The following is a 24,917-nucleotide window of genomic DNA, read 5'->3' on the forward strand; positions in this document are numbered from 1 at the left end:
TGCTGCCATAGTATAATTTCACACGTATTGTTACCCACTGAATCAACTAGCATATATGAAATGTCTACTTTATACCAGGCCACCATACTAGGATGGTAGAGCTACAAAGGAAAGAAAGAAACAGTTTCTGACCTCAAGAAGCTTATATTTGATCAGGGGATATGACATATACATAGATAAATATATACAAAATAAATCCAAATCCAAGTTAATTTTTTGGGTAGGGGGTGGAAGGTACTAGCCGCTATGATAGGAGAATCAGTAAACATGCTTGATCTGAGTTTTGAAGGAAGCTAGTGATTCTAAAAGACAGAGCTAAAGAGGGTATACACCAGTGCTTTCCAGACATGGGAGAGAGCCAGTGAAAAAGTATGGAAACAGAAGATGAAGTGTTGTGTAAATGAGGATCGATCAGTAAGGTGGCCAACCATGGACTACGTGAAGGGGACTAATTAGTATAACAAGTCTGGACAGTAAGTTGGAGCCAGGTTGTTAAGGGATTTTAATGCCAAAACGGAAGAATTTGTATTTGATCCTAGAGGAAGTAAGGAGCCAGTGACATTTATTGAGCAAGGGAATGGTAGCCATATGAGTAGTGAGAAGGGGATTCATGTAAGAGATGTTGTGGTGGTAGAATTGGCAAGACTTGGCAACTGATTGATTATGTGGGTGGAAATAGAGGGAAGATTATAGGAGTACCCTGAGGTTATGACCTTGTATGACTGGAAAAATGGTGATGCCCATGATTGAAATAGGGGAAGGTAATTCGAATATGGCACTGGAGCTCAGGAGAGATTCTAGGAATGGAAATACAAATTTGGGAGTAATTTGCATGGAGATGATCATTAAATCCATGGGAGCTGATGAAGTCACCAAGGGAGAGTGTAGGAAAAGGAGAGAAGAGTCTAGGACAGAATTTGGGGGTTCACCTCAAGTTGGTGGGCACAGTACCATCACTTTTACTACTGCTTCTCCTTAGATTCCAATGTAGACAGCCAAGGACCCTGAGCCCAAGAGCCCTGGAAATAGTAGTCTCTCCTCCCTTACTCTCCACCCAAGACCATTAGCCCTGCTAGCAGCCTAGCCCACACAGCCACTGTTAAGAGAATCAACCCTTTCAGATATGTGACCTGGTAGCTGTTTTAGAAGCTGTTCTAGCTTCTGCCTCCTTATTAACCACAGTGGCTGAAGGCCCACAAAAGAAAGTTCTGTCTACAAAATCCTTGACCTGATTAGAAGGTTCAACATATTGATAAAATCTTATAGCAGAAGTAACATTAAAGAAGTTGTATTACCATCTGTTTTGCCATTGCATCCTAAGAACCATGGAGCCTTTTGAAACCTCTTGTATGTATTATTTCCCCCTGTTAAGTCAATTAATTAAGAATTTACTGTGTGTGTGGTACTCTGCTAAGTGCTGGGGATCCAAATACAAGGAAAAAGAATGAGAGTTCCTATTTTTTAAAATATTATTTTATTATTTACATAATATTTTAGTTTTCGACCTTGATTTCCACAACATTTTGAGTTACAAATTTTCTCCCCATTTCTGCCCTCTCCCCTATTCCAAGATGGCATATATTCTGATTGCCCCATTCCCCAGTTAGCCCTCCATTCTGTCACCCCACTCCCCCTCCCCCATCCGCTTTCCCCTTACTTCCTTGTAGGGCAGGATAGATTTCTATGCCCCATTTCCTGTATATCTTATTTCTCAGTTGCATGCAAAAACATCTTTTTCTTTTGAGCATCTGATTTTAAAACTTTGAGTTCCAAATTCTCTCCCCTCTTCCCTTCCCACCCACCCTCCCTAAGGAGGCAAGCAATTCAACATCGGCCACGTGTGTAATTATGTAAAACACTTCCACAATACTCATGTTGTGAAAGAATAACTATATTTCCCTCCATCCTATCCTGTCCCTCTTTATTCAATTTTCTCCTTTGATACTCTGTCCTTTTTCAAAAGTATTTGCTTTGGATTACCTCCTCCCCCTATCTGTCCTCCCTTCTATCATCCGCCTTTGTATCCCCTTCCCCCTACTTTCCTGTGGGGTAAGATACCCGATTGTGTGTGTGTACGTTATTCCCTTCTCAAGTCAAATCTGATGAGAGCAAGGTTCACTCATTCACCCTCCTCTGCCCCACCCCTTTCCCTTCCAACAGAACTGCTTTTTCTTGCCACTTTTATGTGAGATAATTTACCCCATTCTATCTCTCCCTTTCTCCCTCTCTCAATATATTTCTCACCTCTTAATTTAATTTTATTTTTTTAGATATCATCCCTTCTTATTCTACTCACCCTGTGTGTGTGTGTGTATGTATATATATATATATATACACACATATACATATATACATATATACATATATATATATATATATATTCCCTTCAACTACCCTAATACTGAGAAAAGGTCTCATGAACTACACACATCGTCTTTTCATGTAGGAATGTAAATAAAACAGTTCAACTTTAGTAAGTCCCTTATGATTTCTCTTTCTTGTTTACCTTTTCATGCTTCTCTTAATTCTTATGTTTGAAAGTCAGATTTTCTATTCAGCTCTGGTCTTTTCACTGAGAAAGCTTGAAAGTCCTCTATTTTATTGAAAATCCATATTTTACCTTGGAGCATTATATGCAGTTTTGCTGGGTAGGTGATTTTTGGTTTCACTCCTAGCTCCATTGACCTCCGGAATATCATATTCCAAGCCCTTCTGTTCCTTAATGTAGAAGCTGCTAGATCTTGTGTTATCCTGATTGCTTTTCCACAATACTCAAATTGTTTCTTTCTGGCTGCTTGCAGTATTTTCTCCTTGATCTGGGAGCTCTGGAATTTGGCTATGATATTCCTAGGAGTTTTCTTTTTAGGATCTTTTTCAAGAGGTGATCGGTGGATTCTTTCAATTTCTATTTTACCCTCTGGCTCTAGAATATCAGGGCAGTTCTCCTTGATAATTTCTTGAAAGATGATATCTAGGCTCTTTTTTTGATCATGGCTTTCAGGTAGTCCAATAATTTTTAAATTCTCTCTCCTGGATCTATTTTTCAGGTCAGTGGTTTTTCCAATGAGATGTTTCACATTGTCTTCCATTTTTTCATTCCTTTGCTTCTGTTTTATAATATCTTGATTTCTCATAAAGTCACTAACTTCCACTTGCTCCAGTGTAATTTTTAAGGTAGTATTTTCTTCAGTGGTCTTTTGAGCCTCCTTTTCCACTTGGTTAATCCTGCCTTTCAAGGCATTCTTCTCCTCATTGGCTTTTTGGAGGTCTTTTGCCATTTGAGTTAGTCTATTTTTTAAGGTTTTATTTTGTTCAGTATTTTTTTGGGTCTCCTTTAGCAAGTCATTGACTTGTTTTTCATGGTTTTCTTGCATCCTTCTCATTTCTCTTCCCAATTTTTCCTCTACTTCTCTAACTTGCTTTTCCAAATCCTTTTTGAGCTCTTCTATGGCCTGAGACTAGTTCATGTTTTTCTTGGAGGCTTTTGATGTAGGCTCTTTGACTTTGTTGACTTCATCTGGCTGTATGTTTTCATCTTCTTTGTCACCAAAAAAAGATTCTAGAGTCTCAGTCTGAGTCTGAACTGAGTCCATTTTCGCTGCCTGCTCATGTTCCCAGCCAACTACTTGACCTCTGAGCTTTTTGTCAGGGTATGGCTGTTTGTAGAGAGCAGAGAGTGCTTTGTCCCAAGCTTTAGGGGCTGTGCTGCTATTTTCAGAGCTGCTTCTTCTCTACTGTCACCACAAGCTCTGTCACAGCAGTGTTCCTCCTCCCACAAGAACTGCCAACCAGGATTGCAACCCAGATCCAAGCAAGGCAAAGCAAGCCCTGCTGTCCCGCTCTGGCCTGCCACTTGATTCCTCCCATGGTGTGAGCCAGGGACTCCGGAAATAGTTGACACTGGCGCTTTGGAAGCAGCCGCAGGAGCTTCTTGCTGTTGCTGCCTCCACTGCACCGCCTCCATCACCCCCAGGGCTGGGGCCAGATGGCTTTCTAACCTGATCTAGCAGTTTACCCACTAACCTGCTCCATGGTCTTTGGTGTTTGTGGATTGAGAAGTCTGGTAACTGCCACAGCTCAATGATTCGTGGCCCTAAGCCCTGATCCGGGCCAACTCCCGGTCTAGCCTGTCCTGGCACAGCCCACAGTGGGCTGCGCTCTGCTCCCAGCACTGTGTGATAGACCCTTTCCAGCGACCATCCAGGCTTTCCTGGGCTGGAGACCTGCTTCCCTCTGCTATTTTGTGGGTTCCTCAGCTCTAGAATTTGTTCAGAGCCATTTTTACAGGTGTTTGCAGGGATTTGGGGGAGAGCTTAAGCAAGTCTCTGCTTTCTAGCTACCATCTTGGCTCCACCTCCTCGAGATTTCCTACTTTCAAGGAGCTTATATTCTAATGAGGAAGACAGTGCATAAAAGGGAGCCAAAAAATTGGTGAATGGAGAAGAGTATGGTGGCAAAGTCTGGAGAGCAAGCCATGGATGGTCTGGTTGCTTCCTCAAAATGGAGGTTCAGGGAGGAATTCACAACTGGAAGAAGGAAGTCACAGGAATGAAGGGAGAAAGCAGCTGAAGCAGGTTCTGGACCGTGAGACAGTGAGAAAGGTCTGGACCTTCTTTTTAAAATGGAGGTTCGTCACTAATTAATTGTTGATGGACTGTGAACTGATCCAGCCATTCTGGAGAGCAATTTGGAAGTATGCCCAAAGGGCTATAAAAATGTGCATACCCTTTGACCCAGCAATACCACTTCTAGGGCTGTATCCCAAAGAGATCATAAAAATGGGAAAAGGACCCACATTTACAAAAATATTTATAGCAGCTCTTTTTGTGGAGGCCAGGAACCGGAAATTGAGGGAATGCCCATCAATTGGGGAATGGGTGAACAAGTTGTGGTATATGAATGTAATGGAATACTATTGTGCTATAAGAAATAATGAGCAGGCAGATCTCAGAAAAACCTGGAAAAGCTTATATGAACTGATGCTGAGTGAAGCAAGCAGAGAATATAGTATACAGTTACAGCCACATTGTGTGATGACTGACTTTGCTAGACTTAGGTCTTCTCAGCAATGCAAGGACCTAAATCAATTCCAGAAGACCCATGATGGAAAATGCCATCCACATCCAGAGAAAGAACTGTGGTGTCTGAATGCAGATCGAAGCATACTATTTGCTCTTTTTTTTTGTTATGTTTTGTTTTTTTCTTTCTCATGGTTCTTCCCATTCTTTCTAATTCTTCTATACTTCTATATATATTGGCCTTCTATACTTTTATATTTCCATATATACTTCCATATATATGCTATAGTATATATATTGTCCTTCTGTACTTTCTAATTCTTCTATGACTTATGTGAAAATATGTTTAATAAGAATGTATATGTAGAGCCTGTATTGGATTGCATATTGTCTTGGGGAGAGGGTAGAGGAGGGAGGGGGAGAAAATTTAAAATTTATGGAAGTGAATGTTGAAAACTAAAAATAAATAAATTAATTTATTAAAAAAAATAAAATAGAAGTTCACCAATGGGAGAATTGAGTTCTTTGAGAACAGGGGCTGCCTTCCTTTTTGTACCCCAGTGCTTTGCACACAGTAAGTGCTTAATAAATGCTTTTTCATTCATTCATGATACTGATGATGACTGCACAAAGGAGACTGAGGAGGAGCAGTGAGATGGAAGAACTAAGAGACAGCTGTGTCATTCAAATCTAGAGAGGAAAAATTATCTAGAAGAGGGAGGGCAGCAGTGTTAAGTGCTTCAGAGAGGTCAAGAAGGGATAAGTATTGAGAAAAAGTAATTGGACTTGGTAATTAATAGATTATTGATGACTTTGGAAAGAGCTTTTTCAATTAACTGATGCGGTCAGAAGCCCAAGTGCAAATAGTTAAGAGGTGAATGAGAGGAGAAGAAAGGGAGGTGATAAAGGTAGCTTTTTCTAAGGGTTTCAATAGGTATTTGAGAAGAAAGATGGGCCATGCTCAGTTCATGGAGCTCTTACGACTCCATTTATATAATTTTTTGTGACTATTTAATAAGAATTCTTTTGACTAATCCATTGTCTTCATAAGTACTTATGATTGATTTCTTTTTCATAGCATGAATTTTTTCCTTACAACATCCATTTCTTATGAGATTAAGGGACATATCCAAAGTTTCATATTCAGTTTAGTAAAAGTCAGGTCTTCTGATTTCTAATCTAATTCTTTTCCTCTAAAGCACAAAAAACTGTGCTTTGTGTGCTGTCCCCATCATGTAAGATTAGCTCTCTTAGAAAAATTATATCCAAATGTTTAGCTTGTCTTAAATGAGAAGGCTTCTTATACAAGAAAACTTACAATAAAAAGAATATGGTAGCTTTGTTGTTGTCTAGTGATGTCCAACTCTTTTGGGGTTTTCTTGGCAGAGATCCTAGAGTGGTTTGCTGTTTCCTTCTCCAGCTCTTTTTATGTATGAGGAAACTGAGGTAAACAGGTTAAGTGACTTGCCCAAGGACACACAACTAGTAAATATCTGAGGTTAGATTTGAACTTAGGTCCTCCTGACTCCAGGGCTGGCACTCTATCCACTCCCATCATGTAGCTGCCCCTAATATGTTAGCTGTTTTGAAATAATTGAAGAGGTGTTGTGTGGAAGAGGGATTAGATTTTTTTTCTGCTTGGCCCAGAGTGCAAAACTAGGAACAGTGAGTAGAATTGTAGAGAGCAGATTTAGAATTCAGTTTATAGAACACTTAACAATTAGAACACTTAACAAATGTGGACTAGACCTCCTCAGGAGGTGAAGTTCTTGGGGTATGTGACTGCTGTTTGTAGTTGTCCTGACCGCAGGTATCTTGGTGAGATTGACCCCAACTCCACTGGTAGATCAGGTTCTCGAGAGCAGCTGGATGTGTTTCCCCTTCAGGGTTCTAGGAGAACTCTTGGGGGCAGTAGGATTTTTCTAATGCTACTGACTTGATCCCGTATTCTCACATGTTTCCCCTCAATATCAGTAACTAGTGATTAGCACCCTAATATTAAAGAGCTGAAGTCTCCCGACATTTCTCTCCAAACAACTTTAACACCTCAAATAAAAATTTGGTGTGGCAGAACCAACAAAAAGTCAGAGCAAGACATTTTTCTGGCCTAAAAAAAACTTAAGAAGTTGAAGGAGAAGTTTCTGACACTGGGGTGGAGGCCTTTCTGGAGGCAGTGGAAACAGTGGCTGCTGCAGCAGCAACTTTGGGAGCTCTCAGTCCAGAAATGGCAAGGGGGATGGACAGCTGGTCAGAAAGAGATCTATGGGGGATGCTTTTTTGGCACTGGGAATGTCTGTCACTGATTGGCAACTCTATTGTGCATAAAGCATTTCCAGGGTGGAGAGAAGTGTGGGGGGTCAGTCACAAGGGAGTAGAGGCCCTTGTCTCCGTTCCAAGGCAAAGAGAGCACTAGACCTTGTGGCTACAGAGGTAAAGACCAGAAAAGTGGTGACCACACCTCTCCCAGCATCACACCACTTTGGAAGCACCAAAGACTTGCAGATCCCAAGAACTATCTCTGAAAATAGCAGCACAAAAAGAGCCAGAAACTTAGGACAGTGCTACCCCCATCCCTAGGTGAGCTGAGCCCAACTTTAAGATAAAGTTCAAAGTCAAGAAATGGTCTAGAAAAATAATCAAATAACAAACAACCCCTTCCCCCAAAAGCTGCTGTGGTGGCAGAGAAGCCCAAGACACAAACGCAGAAGAAAATGTGAAAACAGCTATAAACAAAGCCTCAAAGAAAAATGCTAATCGAACCCAAGCCCAACAAGAATTCCTAGAGGAGGTAAAGAGAAGAGTGGTAGAGGAAGAATTGGGAAAAGAAATGATAGTGATGCAAGAAAATTATGAAAAGAGAATTAACAGCTTGGTAAAAAAGGCACAAAAAATTTCTGAAGAAAATAACACCTTGAAATACAAAGTTGATTTAATGGTAAAAGAGGCACAAAAATTCTGAAGAAAAGGACTCCTTAAAAAGCAGAATAGGCCAAATGAAAAAAGAGGTACAAGATCTCACTGAAGAAAATAATTCCTTAAAAATTAGAATTAGGCAGGTCAAACATCAAGGAACAATAAATCACAGTGGAAAGAATGAAACAATAGAAGAAAATGTGAAATATCTCATTGGAAAAACAGTTGACCTGGAAAATAGATTGAGGAGAGATAATTTGAGAAATATTGGACTACCTGAAAGCCATGATCAAAGAAATCATATTTCAAAAAATTATCAAGGAAAACTGCCTGCATATCTTAGACCAGGACTGTCCAAAATGCATGTGGCCTGTGGTGTGATTTATGTGGCCCACCTACAAGCATAGAAATTTACATAAATGCTTTAGTAAACGAAACCGAGCTACCTCAGAGCTCTCACTAAAGTGGCAAATCAAAATATATTATCTATTGTTTCAATAAAAGCCTAAGGTTGGACAGTCCTGTCTTAGACTAAAATAGAAATCAAAGAATCTACTGATCACCTCCTCAAAGAGATCCCAAAATGAAAATTCCCAGGAATATTATAGCCAAATTCCAGAAGTTCCAGGTCAAAGAGAGTGTTTTAAGCAGTCAGTTGGGAGCACACAAGATTTAGTGGCTTCCATGTTAAAGGAGTAGAGGCTTTGGAATATGATATTCTAGAAGGCAAAGGAACTAGGACTGCAACCAAGAGTCAACTATCCAGCAAACTGAGTCTAACCCTCAGGGGAAAACATGGATATTTCATGAAAAAGAGGGATTTCAAGCATGATGAGAAGACCAGAGCTGAACAGAAAATTTGACATTCCAACACAAGACTGAGGAGAAGCATTAAAAAGTAATTGTGAAAGAGTAATTATAAGAGAGTTAATAAAATGGGAAGATGATACACGTAACTCCTAAGAACTTCATTATTAGGGCAGTTAAAAGGAGTTTATATAAACAGAGTACGTGGGTGCAACTTGATTGTGTTTGAATGATCTTCCCCAAAAATGAAGGGATGGACTGGGAGAAGGGAGAAGTAGAAAGGGAAAAATTTTCTCACATAAAAAGGAGACATTCAAGGAAGAGCTTTTACAGTGGAGGTGAAAATGCAGAGGAAGGGTAGCAGGCAATGCTTGAACCTCACTTTCTGTAGAATTTGTTTTTTGGGTTTTTTTTTTTTTGAGCAGGGCAGTTGGGGTTAAGTGACTTGCCCGAGGTCACACAGCTAGTATATGTGTCAAGTGTCTGAGGCTGGATTTGAACTCAGGCCCTCCTGACTCCAGGGCCAGTGCTCTACTCACTGCGCCACCTAGCTGCCCCTCTTTCTGTGGAATTTGTTCAAAAAGGAAAGAATATATATACACACTCAGTTGTATATAGAAATGTAACTTACCCAATAGAAAAATAGGAGGAGAAGGGAATAAGAGAAAGGGGGAGAGGGGATGATAAAAGGGAGGGCGGGTTAAGGGAGGCAGTGGTTAGAAGCAAAATAGACTTTTGAGGAGGGACTGGATAAAAAGAGAGACAGGAAGAAACAAGATAATGAGATTGAGGGAGAATACAGAATGAGTAATTATAACTGAATGTGAATAGGATGAACTCACCCATAAAATGGAAGCATGTAGCAGAATGGAATCCAGCAATAGGTTCTTTACAAGAGATGCACCTGAAACTGAAAGACACACAGCTAAAAAAAAGGGCTGGAGCAGAATCTTACACCCTTCAGCTAAAGTAAAAAAAGAAAAAGGTAGAGGTAGACATCATAATCTCAGACAAAGCAAAGCAAAACCAGACCTATTTAAAAGAGATAATCAGGGAAACTACATTTTGCTCAAAGATACCACAGACAATGTCAAAACAATTTACAGCAGGTTTCCCTGATAAAGGACTCATTTCTCAAATATATACTGATATAGCATAGAACCGAATCAAACTTATAAAAATAAGAGCCATTCCCAAAGAAATCAAAGCTATCGATAGTCATGAAAAAATGCTCTAAATTACTATTAATTAGAGAACTGCAAGTTAAAACAACTCTGAGGTACCATCTCACACCTATCAGAAATGACAAATGTGGAATAGTGAACTGTTCTGGAAAACAATTTGGAAATATGCTTAAAGGGCTCTAAAACTGCATACCCTTTGACCCAGCAATACCACTACTAGGTCATTATCTCAAAGAGATCAAAGAAAAAAGAAAAGGACCTATATGTTCAAAAATTTTTATAGCACCTCTTTGTGGTGGCAAAGAATTGGAAATCAAGGGGATGCCCATCAATTGGGGAATTGCTGAACAAACTGTGGTATATGATTGTGATGGAGTACTATTATTATTTTTTAATTCCATACTTTATTATTTAATATTTTTTAGTTTTCAGCATTGATTTCCACAAGATTCTGAGTTACAAATTTTCTCCCCATTTCTACCCTCCCCCCCATTCCAAGATGGCATTCTGATTGCCCCATTCCCCAGTCAGCCCTCCCTTCTGTCACCCCACTCCTCTGCCCCATGATGGAGCACTATTATGCTATAAGAAATGACAGAGGGGGTAGTTTCAGAAAAACATAGCAACACCTATATGAACTGATGTGAGAAGAACCGGGAGACCATTGTGTACAGTTAACAGCAACATTATAATGAAGACCAACTATGAAAGTCTTGCTTACTCTGATCAGTACAGTGATCCAAGGCAATTCCAAAGCACTCATGATGAAAAAGTGCCATCTGCTTTCAGAGAGAACTGATGAATTCTGAGTGCAAATTGAAGTGTAATTTTTTCTCTTTATTTTTCTTGCTTTTTTTTTTTGCAACATGGCTAATATGGAAATTTGTTTTGTATGATTTCACATTTATAATCGACATATTGCTTGCTTTCTTAGTGGGTAGTAGAAGGGAGGGGATGTGGAACTCAAAATTTAAAAAAGAAAAGAATGCTAAAAATAAATAATAAACATAAGCAAAAAGAAAGAATATGAAGAATTAAGAGCAAGGCAGGGGCAACTAGGTGGCACAGTGGATAGAACACTGACCCTGGCACCAGGAGGACCTGAGTTCAAATCCAAGCTCTGAGCTCAGACATTTACGAGCTGTGTGATCCTGGGCAAGTCACTTAACCCAAATGCCTCCAAAAAAAAAAAAGTCGGAAAGACATACGAACTCATGTAGAATGCGATAAGTAGAACCAGGAGAACATATTAGAGGAAGACCACAATAACTTAAATGATTGTATCTTTGAAGGACTTCAGAATTCTGAACCATGCAGTGACCAAACATGACTTCAGAAGACCCCTTGACAGAGGTGGTAGATGAGATGCAGAATGAGATATCCATTTTTCACATACTCCCATTTGATCTCTTTTGCTTGACTTGTCTTATTTGAGATGAGGAAGGGCTTCATTGGGGGTTGGTGGGTTAGTGGGAATTAAAAGGGGTGCAAGAGAAAAAGAAGGAAAAGAACGTCAAAGAGAAAAAGAAGTACACGGGGGGAAACCCTCAAAAATTCAGAAAGGAACGCGTAGCAATTTTATTTCTTTTTTAATAGTTTTTAAAAACAATGTAATAATAGTGTGTAGCTGAAGCTCATCGTTTCAAATAAAATCTTCTTTTTATATATAAAATTTTTGAAATGTTTGTGTCGATTGTGTTCATAAATGAAAAGAAAAAATGAAATTCTTGGTATCATTTGTCCGTGGCATGCCAGTTCTTCCAAAATAGGTGTATGGTTATTCATTTCAGAAAGTCAGATCCTTCTGAGAAGCACAGCCAAGTTCCAGATTGCTTATTTAAACTTATTTTCATTCTGAGGCAGGCATATTCTCACAAATAAGGAGAGCAGGGTGGCTGGAATTAGTTCAGTAAGCGGCTGTACTCCAGCTGTCCATGAGGGCCCTGGGATATCAGTGTAATTGTCCTCAGGGTGCTCTTCACCCCCACCCCCTATCCCCCAACCTCACTCCTCTTTAGCTAGCATTGGACAACACTAAGGCTCCAATGTGTGGATATCCTTCCCAGACTCAGACTCCGGCTCTTAGGTAGTAGAATAATTGATGAAGCTCCAGGATTGAGGGGGTTTCCAACATTGAGGAGATTTGTGTGTTAGTGTTCTAGGCTAAGTAGCTGCAATTAGCTAATTAAAACTGTGGTTCTGCACCTTGGAAAAAAAGAAGAAATTACTATTAGAGATCTTTGAGCAACACAAAGGAGTCACTTAGGGTTGTTATTAATCCCATTTGAGGTTTTTTTTGGCAAGTAGTTTACCATTTCCTTCTTCAGCTTATTTGGAACTGAAGCAAACAGGGTTAAGTGACTTGCCCAGGGTCATACAGCTAGGCCGTATCTGAGGCCAGGTTTGAGCTTAGAAAGATGAATCTTCATCTGACTGCAGGCCCACCTACCTGCCACTTAACATTAATGGGCCCAATTAGTTTTTACTGCATAGTTTATTCCTAGTTCTTGTTTATAGTGTATAGAAATGCCAATAACTTTATGGAATTATTTATATTTAGCTGCTTTATTGGATCTAGTTTCTTCCTGATTGCTAATACTTTCAAAATGTGCCCTCATGTCGTGTCATCTGCAAGTAGGAATAATTTTATGCAATGTTTATGTCTCTAATATTTCTTTAACGATGTACAATACTAGTGGTGAGTAGAGGCATCTTTTGCCACTGTTTGTTCTAGGGAAACATTTAATGTTTCTGCATTACAAATAATGCTAGGTCTTGGCATTATATATATGCTTTTGATCATATTAAAGAAGGTTCCTTCTGTGTTTAGGCTTTTTAGGGCTTTTAACATGAGTACTGTATTTTGTCAAAGGTTTTTCTTGCATCTATTAAAATAGTCATAGGGTTTTTGTTATTTTTGTGGATTATATCATGAATTATGCTTGCTAATTAATGTTGAATGACTTGTTAATCCATCTGGTTCAAAGTTTCTGCATTGGTAGTTCATAAATGGCCTGCTTTATTTCTTTTTCTAGTTTGGGTTAAGATTTCTATTTTTTGTTTTGTTACTTTTGGTATTTTATGTATATACATATATATGTGTGTATATATATATATATACATATATATATTCAACAATTTCCTTTGAATTCTGAGTTTTGTTGGTATATAATTGTATATAAAACTTTCTGATAATTCTCTTTATTATTTCTCTGCTCTGAATTCACATTTTAATTTTTATTTTGTAATTTGGCTTTCCTCTTTCTTAATCATAAGTTTTGTTGCTTACTTCTGTAGTCCTTTTCTTTTCAAGTTTCTCTACTTTTCTGATTTTCAAAATTCTTTCCTTTGTGATTATCTTAAAGTTGCTAATTCATTTTTCTAGTCTTTAAAATTATATGCTGAGTTAACTGATACTTTCTTCTATTTTATAAGTTTTCAGGGAAACAAATTTTCTTCTGAGGATTGATTTAGTTATGAACCATAAATTTTGGTATATTGTTGCTTAACTAAAATTATCTTTAATAAAATATTTTTCTTTGTCACCTAGTCATCATTCAGGATGCCATTACTTACTCTTCATTTAGATCTGTATCTTTTGTTCATATATCCTGTATTAATTTCTATTTTTATTTTCTCTAAAGAATATATTTTTATTTATGCCTTTTTACATTTGTTTATCATTCCTTTATGCCCATCATGTGATCAGTTTTTGTAAAGGTACTATGGGTTTCTGAGAAATATATATATATATATATATACATATGTATGTATATTTAAAATGTTTCTATTCATTAGTCACCATAAATCATTAGTCAAATTAATTTTCCAGTAATTCTGTTCCACTCTATAATTTATTTTATCTTTCTTATAGATTTTTCTAGTTCTGAGAGGGAAATAAGAGTTTCCTCATACTTTTTAGCTGGAGGTATATAGACTCAATAATGAACTTACTAGATTTGTCCTAAATTACTCCAGCATTTTAAAGTGCCTCAGTACAGAGAGATGGGGATGTGCTGTGGGTGGTGAGCAGTATCTGTAATGTTTACAATTTTGCTTATTCTTTTATTTTAGATAGGAATATGAACATTTTGCAGTACTGTCCCTCTTCTGATGCCTGGACTGTTTTTGAAGTATGTGACGTCCACATTCGCAAACAACAGATGCTGTCTGTGGAGGAGACCATCTACTTGGTGGGAGGTTGTCTCCATGAACTTGGACCCAACAAAAGGACCAACCAAAATGAGGACCAATTAACAGTGCAGTCTTACAATACGATTACCCGGGAATGGCTCTATCTCAAGGAGAACACATCCAAATCAGGTCTTAACTTGACTTGCACACTTCATAATGATGGAATCTATATTATGAGCAGAGACATTACTCTGTCAACTAGCTTGGAACATAGGGTTTTTCTCAAGTATAATATCTTTTCAGAGAGTTGGGAGCCATTTAGGCGTTTTCCAGCTTTTGGACAGAACTTATTGATTTGCTCTCTGTATTTGCCTAGTGAAACAGAAATATGACTGCATTTAATTTAGCATTTTAGAATATTGAAAGAACCTAATTAGAAAAAGTAAAATCTAATTATAAGGATGATTGGCATTGGCCCAAGGGGATAATGTAAGCTACATTAGGCCACATATTTAGCATTTATAAATAACTTCACTACTTGAACTTAATTTACTACTTCTAAAGATTTGTGACTTTAATGATATTGGTACTCTTTCCACCAACACTGATAATCCACACCTTAGTAAATAATTTTTCATTAGTTTCTTTGGCCAAAAAATTTATCACCAACCACTAAATAGCATAAATGGTAAAATATGAGTAACTGAACTTCACTAGGCTGAATGTTAGGCTACAGACACATATCTGCCTGCCTGGTACTCAAAGCTGTGGGACCATCCCGGGAATTCCAGAGTGAGGTAGAGATATCCTGGGTTGTCTTTATTGATAAACATGCATTTTTAAGCACTTATTACATGCTAGGCCCTGTGCTGCGGTTTGGGAATATAATACAAAAGGACAGTGCCCCAATTAGACAGTGAGCTCCTCGAGGGCAGAGACTTCATTTGTATTCCCAGCACTAAGCACAGTACCTGGTAGTTAGTAGGCACTTAAAAATGCTTACTGACTGAGATTTAAAAAAAAACTTCTAGATTGGAGATCTCCTGTCTAGAGCTTTATTCTTGCACTTTTAAGTTATTAAGTGATATTAATCCCTTTTATTAAGGGATAGGAAGGAGGAAAGACAGTTGACTCAAGGTTGGGGACAATTGGGACAGCCCAAAGCCTGAATATACCCATTAGGGAAGAAGTGCCACAACCTTTAGTGGTAGTTTTTTGAGTCCTTATACCAGAAGAGGGTTTTCTAGCATTACAAGGGGCCCCTGGAGGGAGACCACCATCCCTCTCAGTCACAATTAGGTGCCAAGAACTTTAAATTCCATGCCATGGGGCATCATTCTTCATGGCCAATAATAGCTTTCCATTTGCTGGTCTACTATCACCAAGTTTGCAAACCAGTGAATATAACTGTTAACAGACGAAAAGTTCAGGGATTCGTTAAAAGCCAGAACTAGCTTAGATTATTAAATCACCGCACCTTAGTAGGATTTGCTTTTTTAGAAATGGGAAGGGGGCATGTTCCAGTTTTGAAACAGTGAGACCTTGTCTGTGATGATCAGGAAAATAAAGATGGTATTTTTCACATACTTACATATCTGAAGACATTAATTTTACTTGACCATACAGCCCTTTTGGGGGGCATTGCCATGTCTGGGTCCAGAACCTTTCCTATAGACTAGGACCTACTGGACTTTGAACCTCTTTGACATAGCTTCCAAGAACCCAGGGATACTTCCATGCCAAGATAAGTTATCAGAGAAGGACTTTAGTGGAGGCTTACTTGAACTAGGTATTTGAAAATTAAAAAAAGAGAGAGAGAGAGAGAGACCAAATTTTTAAACCTCAGGGGAACATTTCCTCAAAGTATTTTTTATCCAAACATGACATCCATGATCCAATATATTTTAAGGAATGTGACTAACCAACAATAACTAACTGCGTGTTTTTTCCTTGATTAAGGACCAAAGTCAATAAGTAACATAAATGACATAATATTTAAATTCTTCTTAAGGCATCTGAAATACTGTTAGTATCTATGAATAACAACAATTTTCACATTTTAACAATCCTATTTTAATAATTCCATTCAATAAGAAAATATTAATTGCCTCCTTTGTACTAGTGGACTTTGCTAAATGCTAGGAATACAAAGACAAAAAAGAAATAGTTCCAGCTATCAAACGGCTTAAGTGAAAGATGTATTCCTGTAGTTGGAGAAGGAAATGGCAAACCATTCCAGAATCTGCAAAGAAAACCCCAAATAGGGTCACAGAGAGTGACATGACCAAAACAACTCAATAACAGCAATTCATATAGTTCCTTAAACATCTAGTTTGAACCTGCCTCTAAAATTCTTAGCTCTATTCTTTGGGTCTTTTTTTTTTAACAGCTACGAATTCCATTTAAAATGATGTAAGTTTTGGTTTAATTCACATAGTATGAGATAAAATGTATCATAAGATGATTTTTATTATAAAATAAAAGTGGATATATAAAAGAAGGGTTTGTGTGTTTGAACTTTGCCCTTAAACTTAAAAACATGGGAGGGGGAAGAGAGAAAACTTGCCTTGAAATCTTATCATTTTGTTTAGTATTTGATGTGGTTCTCATTTTAAAGTTAAAAAAAAAAAACCCAACCCTGATGTGTAATTCAGGCAGCTTGATGATTTGACCTTTTCTTCTTAATTGATTCTTTATTCTTGTTGGCTAAAGTGAGGACAGCTGCAAAACACATGTGCCATTGAAAAGCTGAGAGGAAGCAGTTGCATAAAAATAATAGTCTCTGGTGGTGTTTGCAGTAATAGGAAAGGTGCTAAATTCTTGCCTTGGTTATCTCAGATGGAACATATCTTAATTTAATCAGATTCCTAGACAGTCATTTATTTTTCCTGTGAGAATTCAATTATAAGTTTAAGCTTCAGCCAAGGATAGCCCAACATTCTCAAAAATTAGACCACACATACATTTTTTATGTAAACTGGATTTTGATTGACTAAAGGCCTTCAGTAAGATTGTCCTTTGACACTCTCTAGGGGAAGCAGTACATTAATAATACGGCGATTGTACGGCTAACCGCTATCCCTTGCCTTCGCAGATAAAACTATTCCAACAGCTGTGACTTACTTTAAGAAAATTTGATTATATTCGCAAAATATTTGCGAGTCAATCTATCTACCAGGGTACACTTGAGACCTGTAGAGATACAATTAATCTTTAAAGAAATAAAGTATGACTTAAGTAAGTGGAGAGATATTTAGTGTTCATGGCTAAACCACAGCAATATAATGAAAATGACCAGACTGTCTAAACTAATTTACAGATGTAGTGCCATAGCCATCGGAATATCAAGAGGATACTTGATAGGGTTAAGGAAAATAAACTTCATTTTGAGGAACGAAAGGTTTAGAATTTCAAAGGAAATTCTTTAAAAAAGTAAAAATGAAGGGGAAATAGAACTTCCAAATCACAAGTTGTACTATAAAGCAGCAGTAATGAAAGAAATACAAAAAATCCCCTTTGATACTGGTTAAAAAATAGAAAAGTAGGTCAGTAGAACAGATGTGGTAAGGAAGAATTAGAAACAATTGAACTCAACCCAGTTTTTGATAAACCAGAGAATATAAATTGGGGAAGAATTATCTATTTGATAATTACTGGGTAAGTTGGAAGAAGTCTGGCAAAAATTAGTTTTAAACCAGTGCTTTTATGCCGTAAGCTACAATAAGTTCAAAATATTCAAAAAAGACACACTGATAAATTAGAAGAGAACTAGATTGGGGGGCGGAGCCAAGATGGCAAATGGAAAGCAGGGATTTGCTTAAGCTCTCCCCTAAATCCCTCCAAACACCTGTAAAAAATGGCTCTGAACAAATTCTAGAGCTGCAGAACCCATGATATAGCAGAGGGAAGCTGGTCTCCTGCCCAGGACAGCCTGAATGGTCACTGGAAAGTCTATCACACGGAGCTGGGAGCGGAGTGGCGCACAGCCCATTGTGGGCTGCGTCAGGACCAAGTAGACTGGGAGCCAGGTGGAACAGGCTATAGGGCCTGGAATCATTGAGCAGTGGCAGTTACCAGACTTCTCAACCCACAAATGCCAAAGACAATGGAGAAGGTTAGTGGGAAAAGCTGCTGGGATAGAGTGAAAGGAGTTCATGGTTGGCCACTGCCCCAGGGGCAGCAGAGGTGGTGCAGCTCTGAGGCTGCTTCCAGAGCTACAGCTGCAGTTGCTTCCAGCCCCAGGCCCACCTTGTGGGAGGAATTAAGTGCGAGCGGGAGTGCAAAGCCTGCTTTGCCCTGCCTGAATCTGGGCTGCAATCCTGGTTGGGGGTTCTTGGGAGAACCTTCTCCTTGGGAGAAGGAGCACTGGTGTGGCAGAGCTTGCTGTGTAGAAGTAGCTCTGAAAACAGCAGCACAGCCCCTCAAACTTGGGACAAAGTACTCTCTACTCTACCAGCAGTCATACCCTCACAAAAAGCTCAGAGGTCAAGTAGTTGGCTGGGAACATGAACGGGCAGCAAAAATGGATTCAGTTCAGACTCAGACTTTGGAATCTTTTTTTGGTGACAAAGAAGACCAAAACATACAGCCAAGAAGAAGTCAACAAAGTCAAAGAGCCTACATCAAAAGCCTCCAAGAAAAATATGAATTGGTCTCAGGCCATAGAAGAGCTCAAAAAAAGATTTGGAAAAGTAAGTAAGAGAAGTAGAGGAAAAATTGGGAAGAGAAATGAGAGTGATGTGAGAAAACCATGAAAAACTTGCTAAAGGAGATCCAAAAAATACTAAAGAAAATAACACCTTAAAAAATAGACTAACTCAAATGGCAAAAGAGCTCCAAAAAGCCAAGGAGGAGAAGAATGCCTTGAAAGGTAGAATTAGCCAAATGGAAAAGGAGATCCAAAAGACCACTGAAGAAAATACTACCTTAAAAATTAGATTGCAGCAAGTGGAAGCTAGTGACTTTAGGAGAAATCAAGAGATTATAAAACAGAACCAAAAGAATGAAAATATGGAAGACAGTGTGAAATATCTCATTGGAAAAACCACTGACCTGGAAAATAGATCCAGGAGAGAGAATTTAAAAATTATTAGACTACCTGAAAGCCATGATCAAAAAAAAGAGCCTAGATATCATCTTTCAAGAAATTATCAAGGAGAACTGCCCTGATATTCTAGAGCCACAGGGCAAAATAGAAATTGAAAGAATCCACTGATCACCTCTTGAAAAAGATCCCAACAAGAAAACTCCTAGGAATATTGTTGCCAAATTCCAGAGCTCCTAGATCAAGGGGAAAATACTACAAACAGCCAGAAAGAAACAATTTGAGTATTGTGGAAACACAATCAGGATAACACAAGATCTAGCAGCTTCTACATTAAGGGATTGAAGGACTTGGAATATGATATTCTGGAGGTCAATGGAGCTAGGATTAAAACCAAGAATTACCTACGCAGCAAAACTGAGTATCATGCTCCCAGGCAAAATATGAATCTTCAATAAAATAGAGGACTTTCAAGCTTTCTCAGTGAAAAGACCAGAGCTGAATAGAAAATTTGACTTTCAAACACAAGAATCGAGAGAAGCATGAAAAGGTAAACAAGAAAGTGAAATCATAAGAGACTTACTAGAGTGGAACTGTTTTGTTTACATTCCTACATGGAAAGATGATGTGTGTAATTCATGAGTATTAGGGTAGCTGAAGGGAATATAGATAGAATGGGGTAAATTATCTCACATAAAAGTGGCAAGAAGAAGCAGTTCATTGGAAGGGAAGAGGGGGCAGGTGAGAGGGAATGAGTGAATCTTGTTCTCATCGGATTTGACTTGAGGAGGGAATAACATACACACTCAATTGGGTATCTTACCCCACAGGAAAGAAGGGGGAAGGGGATAAAAAAGGGGGGGACGATAGAAGGGAGGGCAGATAGGGTGAGGAGGTAATCAAAAGCAAACACTTTTGAAAAGGGACAGGGTCAAGTGAGAAAATTGAATAAAGGGGACAAGGATAGGTGGGAGCAAAATATAGTCTTTCACATCATGAGTATTGTGGACGAGTTTTGCATAATGATACACATGTGGCCTATGTTGAATTGCTTGCCTTTTTAGGGAGGGTGGGTGGGGAGGGAAGAGGGGAGACAATTTGGAACTCAAAGTTTTAAAAGCAGATGTTCAAAAAAAAAGTTGTTTTTGCATGCAACTGGGAAATAAGATATACAGGCAATGGGGCATAGTAATCTATCCTGCCTTACAAGAAATTAAGGGAAAAGGGGATGGGGGGAGTGGGGTGTCAGAAGGGAGGGCTGACTGGGGAATGGGGCAATCATAATATATGCCGTCTTGGAGTGGGGGGAGGGTAGAAATGGGGAGAAAATTTGTAACTCAAAATCTTGTGGAAATCAGTGCTGAAAACTAAAAATATTAAATAAGTAATAAAATATTAAAAAAAAAAAGAAGAGAACTAGATCAGACACCTTGCACAGCTTTGGTTAGGAAGGAAATTCTTAGCAACAGAGTTAGAGGCCATCACAAGATATAAAATTACTTATTCTGGTGCATGAAATGGAAAAGCTTTTGTATGAACAAAATCAATACAATTAAAATAAGGTGGAATATGGTCAAGTGGGGAAAAATGTTTACATCAGACATCTCTGATAAGGGTCTGAGAACCAAGATATCTAGAGAACAAGCACAATACGTAAGACCAAAAACTATTCTTTGTGGATAACTGGACAAAGGATGTGAATGGATGGTTTCCAGAATTGCAAAAGCAACCATATAAAAAGGAAATGCAATTTAAAACAGTTTTGAAGTTTCACTTCCTACCTAACAAATCAGTAAAAATGACAGAAGATGGAAATAGTCAGTGTTGGAGAGTTGGTGGAAAAGACAAGCACATGCTGTTGGTAGAGTTATTAACTGGTCCAGCGTTTTGGAAAGTTATGCTGAGAAAGTTACTAAAATTTATATACTCTTTGACATAGAGATATCTCTGCTTGGTGTGTATTTGAAGAGGTCAGAAATAGAAAAAAAGGCCCTAGGTACATCAAAATATCTTTAGGAACACTTTCTGCAATAGCACAGTGTTGGCAATAAAGATGCCCTTTGATTAGTGGAATGGCTAAGTCAAATTCAGTCAATAAATGTCATTTCTTGACAATAAATGTTTATTAAGCACCTACTATGTTTCAGGCACTGTGCTAAGCACTGAATAAATGAATGTGGTAGAATATTATTGCACTGGAAAAATGACAAATATGAAGACAAATAGAGAAGCATGGGAAAACCAATATGAACTAGTGCAAAGCGAAGCACGATTGGGGAAGCAATATATAGAATGATTGCAAACAATGTAAATTGAAATAACAACAAAAATTCAAAACTGAATTTTGTATGATTATAATGATCAACCTTGGTTCCACAGAAGAGACGTAACAATAACTCTTCCTCTCTTTGCAGAGGTGGAAGTCCCTTAATTGTGTAACATTTCATATAATGTTGAACTTGGTTGGTTAGTTTTGCTGAAGTAAGTTTTTCTTTTCTTATTTTTTTTAAATCTTTGTTATAAGGGATGGTTCACTGTCTAGGTAATATAAAAACAAAACTTAAAAAAAAATTCAAAACCCCATATCATTATAAATTCACAAAACTGATTAATCACAGGGAACATGAGGGAAATTGTTTACAAAAGGATTTTTTCAATACGTAAAAGGTTTTACTGCATAGTTCCTTTAAATAAAAAGTTCTAGTATGTGTAAAATATGGTGCTATTCACAAAATTCAGTTTTCAAGAAATGATACATTTATGTATTCATTTTGGAAAAGAAGTTGCATCATCACAACTTATAAGAGAATCCCATTTGTAGGCTACTCTTGAGAAGGGGAGGGTGGGAAAGAAGGGAGTGAGAGGGAGGGGAGGGAAGGAGAGGAAGAAAGAGAGACAGGGAGAGACACACACACACACAGAGAAACTTCCTTTGCCTTCCCCATTTCCCCTTTCCTCCTTCCCCACAGTGATCCCTTCCTAAGGGCCTAGCTAGTATGCTTGGAACTGAAATCCTTAACTCTTAGATTGGCCCACTGCTTAACTGAAAATACTGCTAAAGTTTCTCTTTTTGTTTAATGTCGTCCATCACGTGTTCGTTTGGTTAGCCAGTGAAGCTATTCCTTTTTTAATCCAATTGAAGGATTTGGAGCTGATGAGGGCACCACAGGGTGATCTGTGGTGTGATATTCCCCCGAACAAAAGGAAGATAGATAATTGGAGAGTAATTAATTACTCTTAGTTTAAACTTGGTAATATAATAAAAATGACAGTACTTCCTAAATTAATTTATAAGTTCAGTGCCAGTCGAACCAGACAAAATTATAGCATAATTTATCTGGAAGAACAAAATATCAAGAATTTCAAAAGAGATAATGAAAAAAAGTCAGAAGGAAGGGGCCCTAGTACATTACAAAGTAGTCATCAATGAAACATTTAAAAATACATAGAACAGGAAAAGATACAGATAAGCAATGATGGTGGTACTATTATGTTAATTTTAACATTAAAATTTTAAAAACTAAGATGGGTGTAATAGATTCATTGTCTTCTCTTCAATTATCTGTCTTCCTTTTTTAAGGGAAAAGTTGCTATACCCCAACTGTAGCCAATCAACAAGGTTAAATCTTTTAAATATGAACAAGTGCATTTGTTAAGCTCTTGCTACTCACTAGGCACTGTACTATAAAGGCTGGGAAGTGGTTCTACATAAAATCATCCTATTCCCTTCTTATTTGAATATGTAAAGGTCATGTTTGTCCGTGATTTTCTAGAACGGGATAAAAAAATTTTTTTAAAAATCTGGAGGCACCTCCTTGGCTTCATGGCCTTTATAGTTGCCAGAGGCAGAGGATCCAACATTCACAAGTCCCTCCATATGACTGTAGGTATAACCACAGGCAGGGAAGAGGGTAGGGATTCTGGGGAGTGGTACCAAGGGTTGATACAATAGCCTGAGTTTCTACAAGGCCACTTTTGATTATTTAAACCATAACTTGCTCTTAGGCATGCACGTTCTCCCTTCTCTTCCTTTTTTATTTAGTTTCCACAAGAATTTGTGTTGGTAAGAAAATTTGAACATTGAATATTAGTCACCTATCCTGGAAGACTTTGGATCAACGTAGGAGAGGCTCTCAGTGAGGAGAGAGGCATGGGTCACGACTTTGGAACTCTGGGTCTCCCCTGCTAATACTGGGAGCAATGTGCTTCTGATGAGTTGAAGCTTTGTCCTGGGTCAGGTTATTTAACAGCATACAAAGTAAAACATTTTACAGCTTTCTGGGGAGAAGTGCAGTACACATTTCTTAAGCTATCTACATACCCCAAAGTAAATGTCCTAAGTCATTCCAGGTTTTCGACAGATCTTAGCTTGGGAGAAATAAAGAGGAGCCAGGATGATGATTAGGGAGCTATGTTGTATAAGGGATTTCTGTTCAGGTGTGGGCTGTACTAGATGGCCTCTGAGGTCCCTTCCGGTCCTCAGTCTGTGAGTCTGCAAACAACATGTCTGTGGGTACCTCTCGGTGTCCAGTCTCCTCCACAGGCCTAAGTTCTGCTAGTTGGAAGGACTAAGAGGCTAGAGAGAAGCACTGTAGCTCAGGTGGTTTGTGGTTGGAGGTATTTTTCCTTTTAAATCTGTCTGGTAGACGGGGCAGAGTGTGTTTGCCTGTCTTGTTTTACCTAACACTCTAAAAGGCAATTATTTTGGGAGCCAAGAAATGTGTTCGCTGAAAGGATGGGGGGTGGGGAGGGTACTGAAGCTTGTTTAAGAAACTTTATAAACCTACTACACAGGGTTGCTCATTTAAATGGGCTCTGTTACATTAAATGGGGCCTATTTTGACTCGGCCTGCCTGAATAATGTGGTGAAGTTTAACGCTTTCCATGTGGCTGGGGGAGCAGGGTAGATGAATTCTCCTTTTCTGCATGAGTAGTCACACCTGTGATTTATGGCTTTCAAGTGAAATGCAGGTTTCTTTTCCCCCGAGCACCTGTAGTTTGCAGCATTCCTTAGATAACGATTCTGAAACCAGATGCCAGTCAGACAATTGTGGAAGTAGCTCTATTGATTGCACCTCCATAGCATCTCTTGCTTTAGCATAGCGTCTCTCTATCCTGGTGGCCACTAGTTTAGCATAGGCCCTGATCCTCTCTCATTTGGACCATTCCAGGAAACTCCAGCTATCCTCCTCTCCAGTCTATCGTCTACACAGCTCCCAAAGCAAAGGTCTGGCCATGTCGTTCCCTTGCTAAAGAAACTTCATTGGTTCTTTGTTGCCTCTGGGCTCCAATCCAAACCCTTCTGTTTGGCATATAAAGTCCTTTAAAATCTGCCTCTAGCCTATCTTTTCAAAAGTGTTTACTTTATGGGCAAATCAAGCCTGGCACATTGGAGGTGCTTAATAAATGCTAATCGACTGACTATTTGCTCTTCCTAGTACAGGACATTCTAATTCATACCTCCATGCTGTCCTCAATACCTAGAAGGTATTCCTTGCCTCCTTCAGGGTTCAACTCAAATGCCATCTCCTTCAACATGCCTCCAGCTGTTAGTGCTCCCTCACCCCAAATTATCTAGTGCTGTTATTTACATGTTTATTAATACCTTAACGTCAGTAGAATGTCGGGTCTTTGAGGGCAAGGACGGGTTTAATTTTTGGTTTTGTGTTAGGGCCTAGAACGGTGGCTGGCACATAGTAGGCACTTTATAAATTATTGTTGAATTGAAGAAGAAATTATTGCTGAAATGAAGAAGATGCCCTTAGATGTCGTCCCTATTGAAACAGCATTTTCTAAGGCACACACATGATGAAGCAG

General features: G+C 38.5%; 1 protein-coding gene across 1 annotated transcript in view; it reads left to right on the forward strand.

Annotated features, from left to right (window-relative positions):
- Positions 1–16,401, forward strand: part of KLHL42 (kelch like family member 42) — a 37,487-nt gene extending 21,086 nt beyond the window's left edge. The window contains exon 3 of the mRNA XM_036758367.1: positions 13,997–16,401. Within this exon, the coding sequence (XP_036614262.1) occupies positions 13,997–14,448 (452 nt within the window). The 3' untranslated portion in view covers positions 14,449–16,401. The remainder of the gene's footprint in view (positions 1–13,996) is intronic.
- The last annotated feature ends 8,516 nt before the right edge of the window (positions 16,402–24,917 follow it).

This window comes from Trichosurus vulpecula, chromosome 5, assembly GCF_011100635.1.
Source record: "Trichosurus vulpecula isolate mTriVul1 chromosome 5, mTriVul1.pri, whole genome shotgun sequence".
Taxonomy (NCBI): domain Eukaryota; kingdom Metazoa; phylum Chordata; class Mammalia; order Diprotodontia; family Phalangeridae; genus Trichosurus; species Trichosurus vulpecula.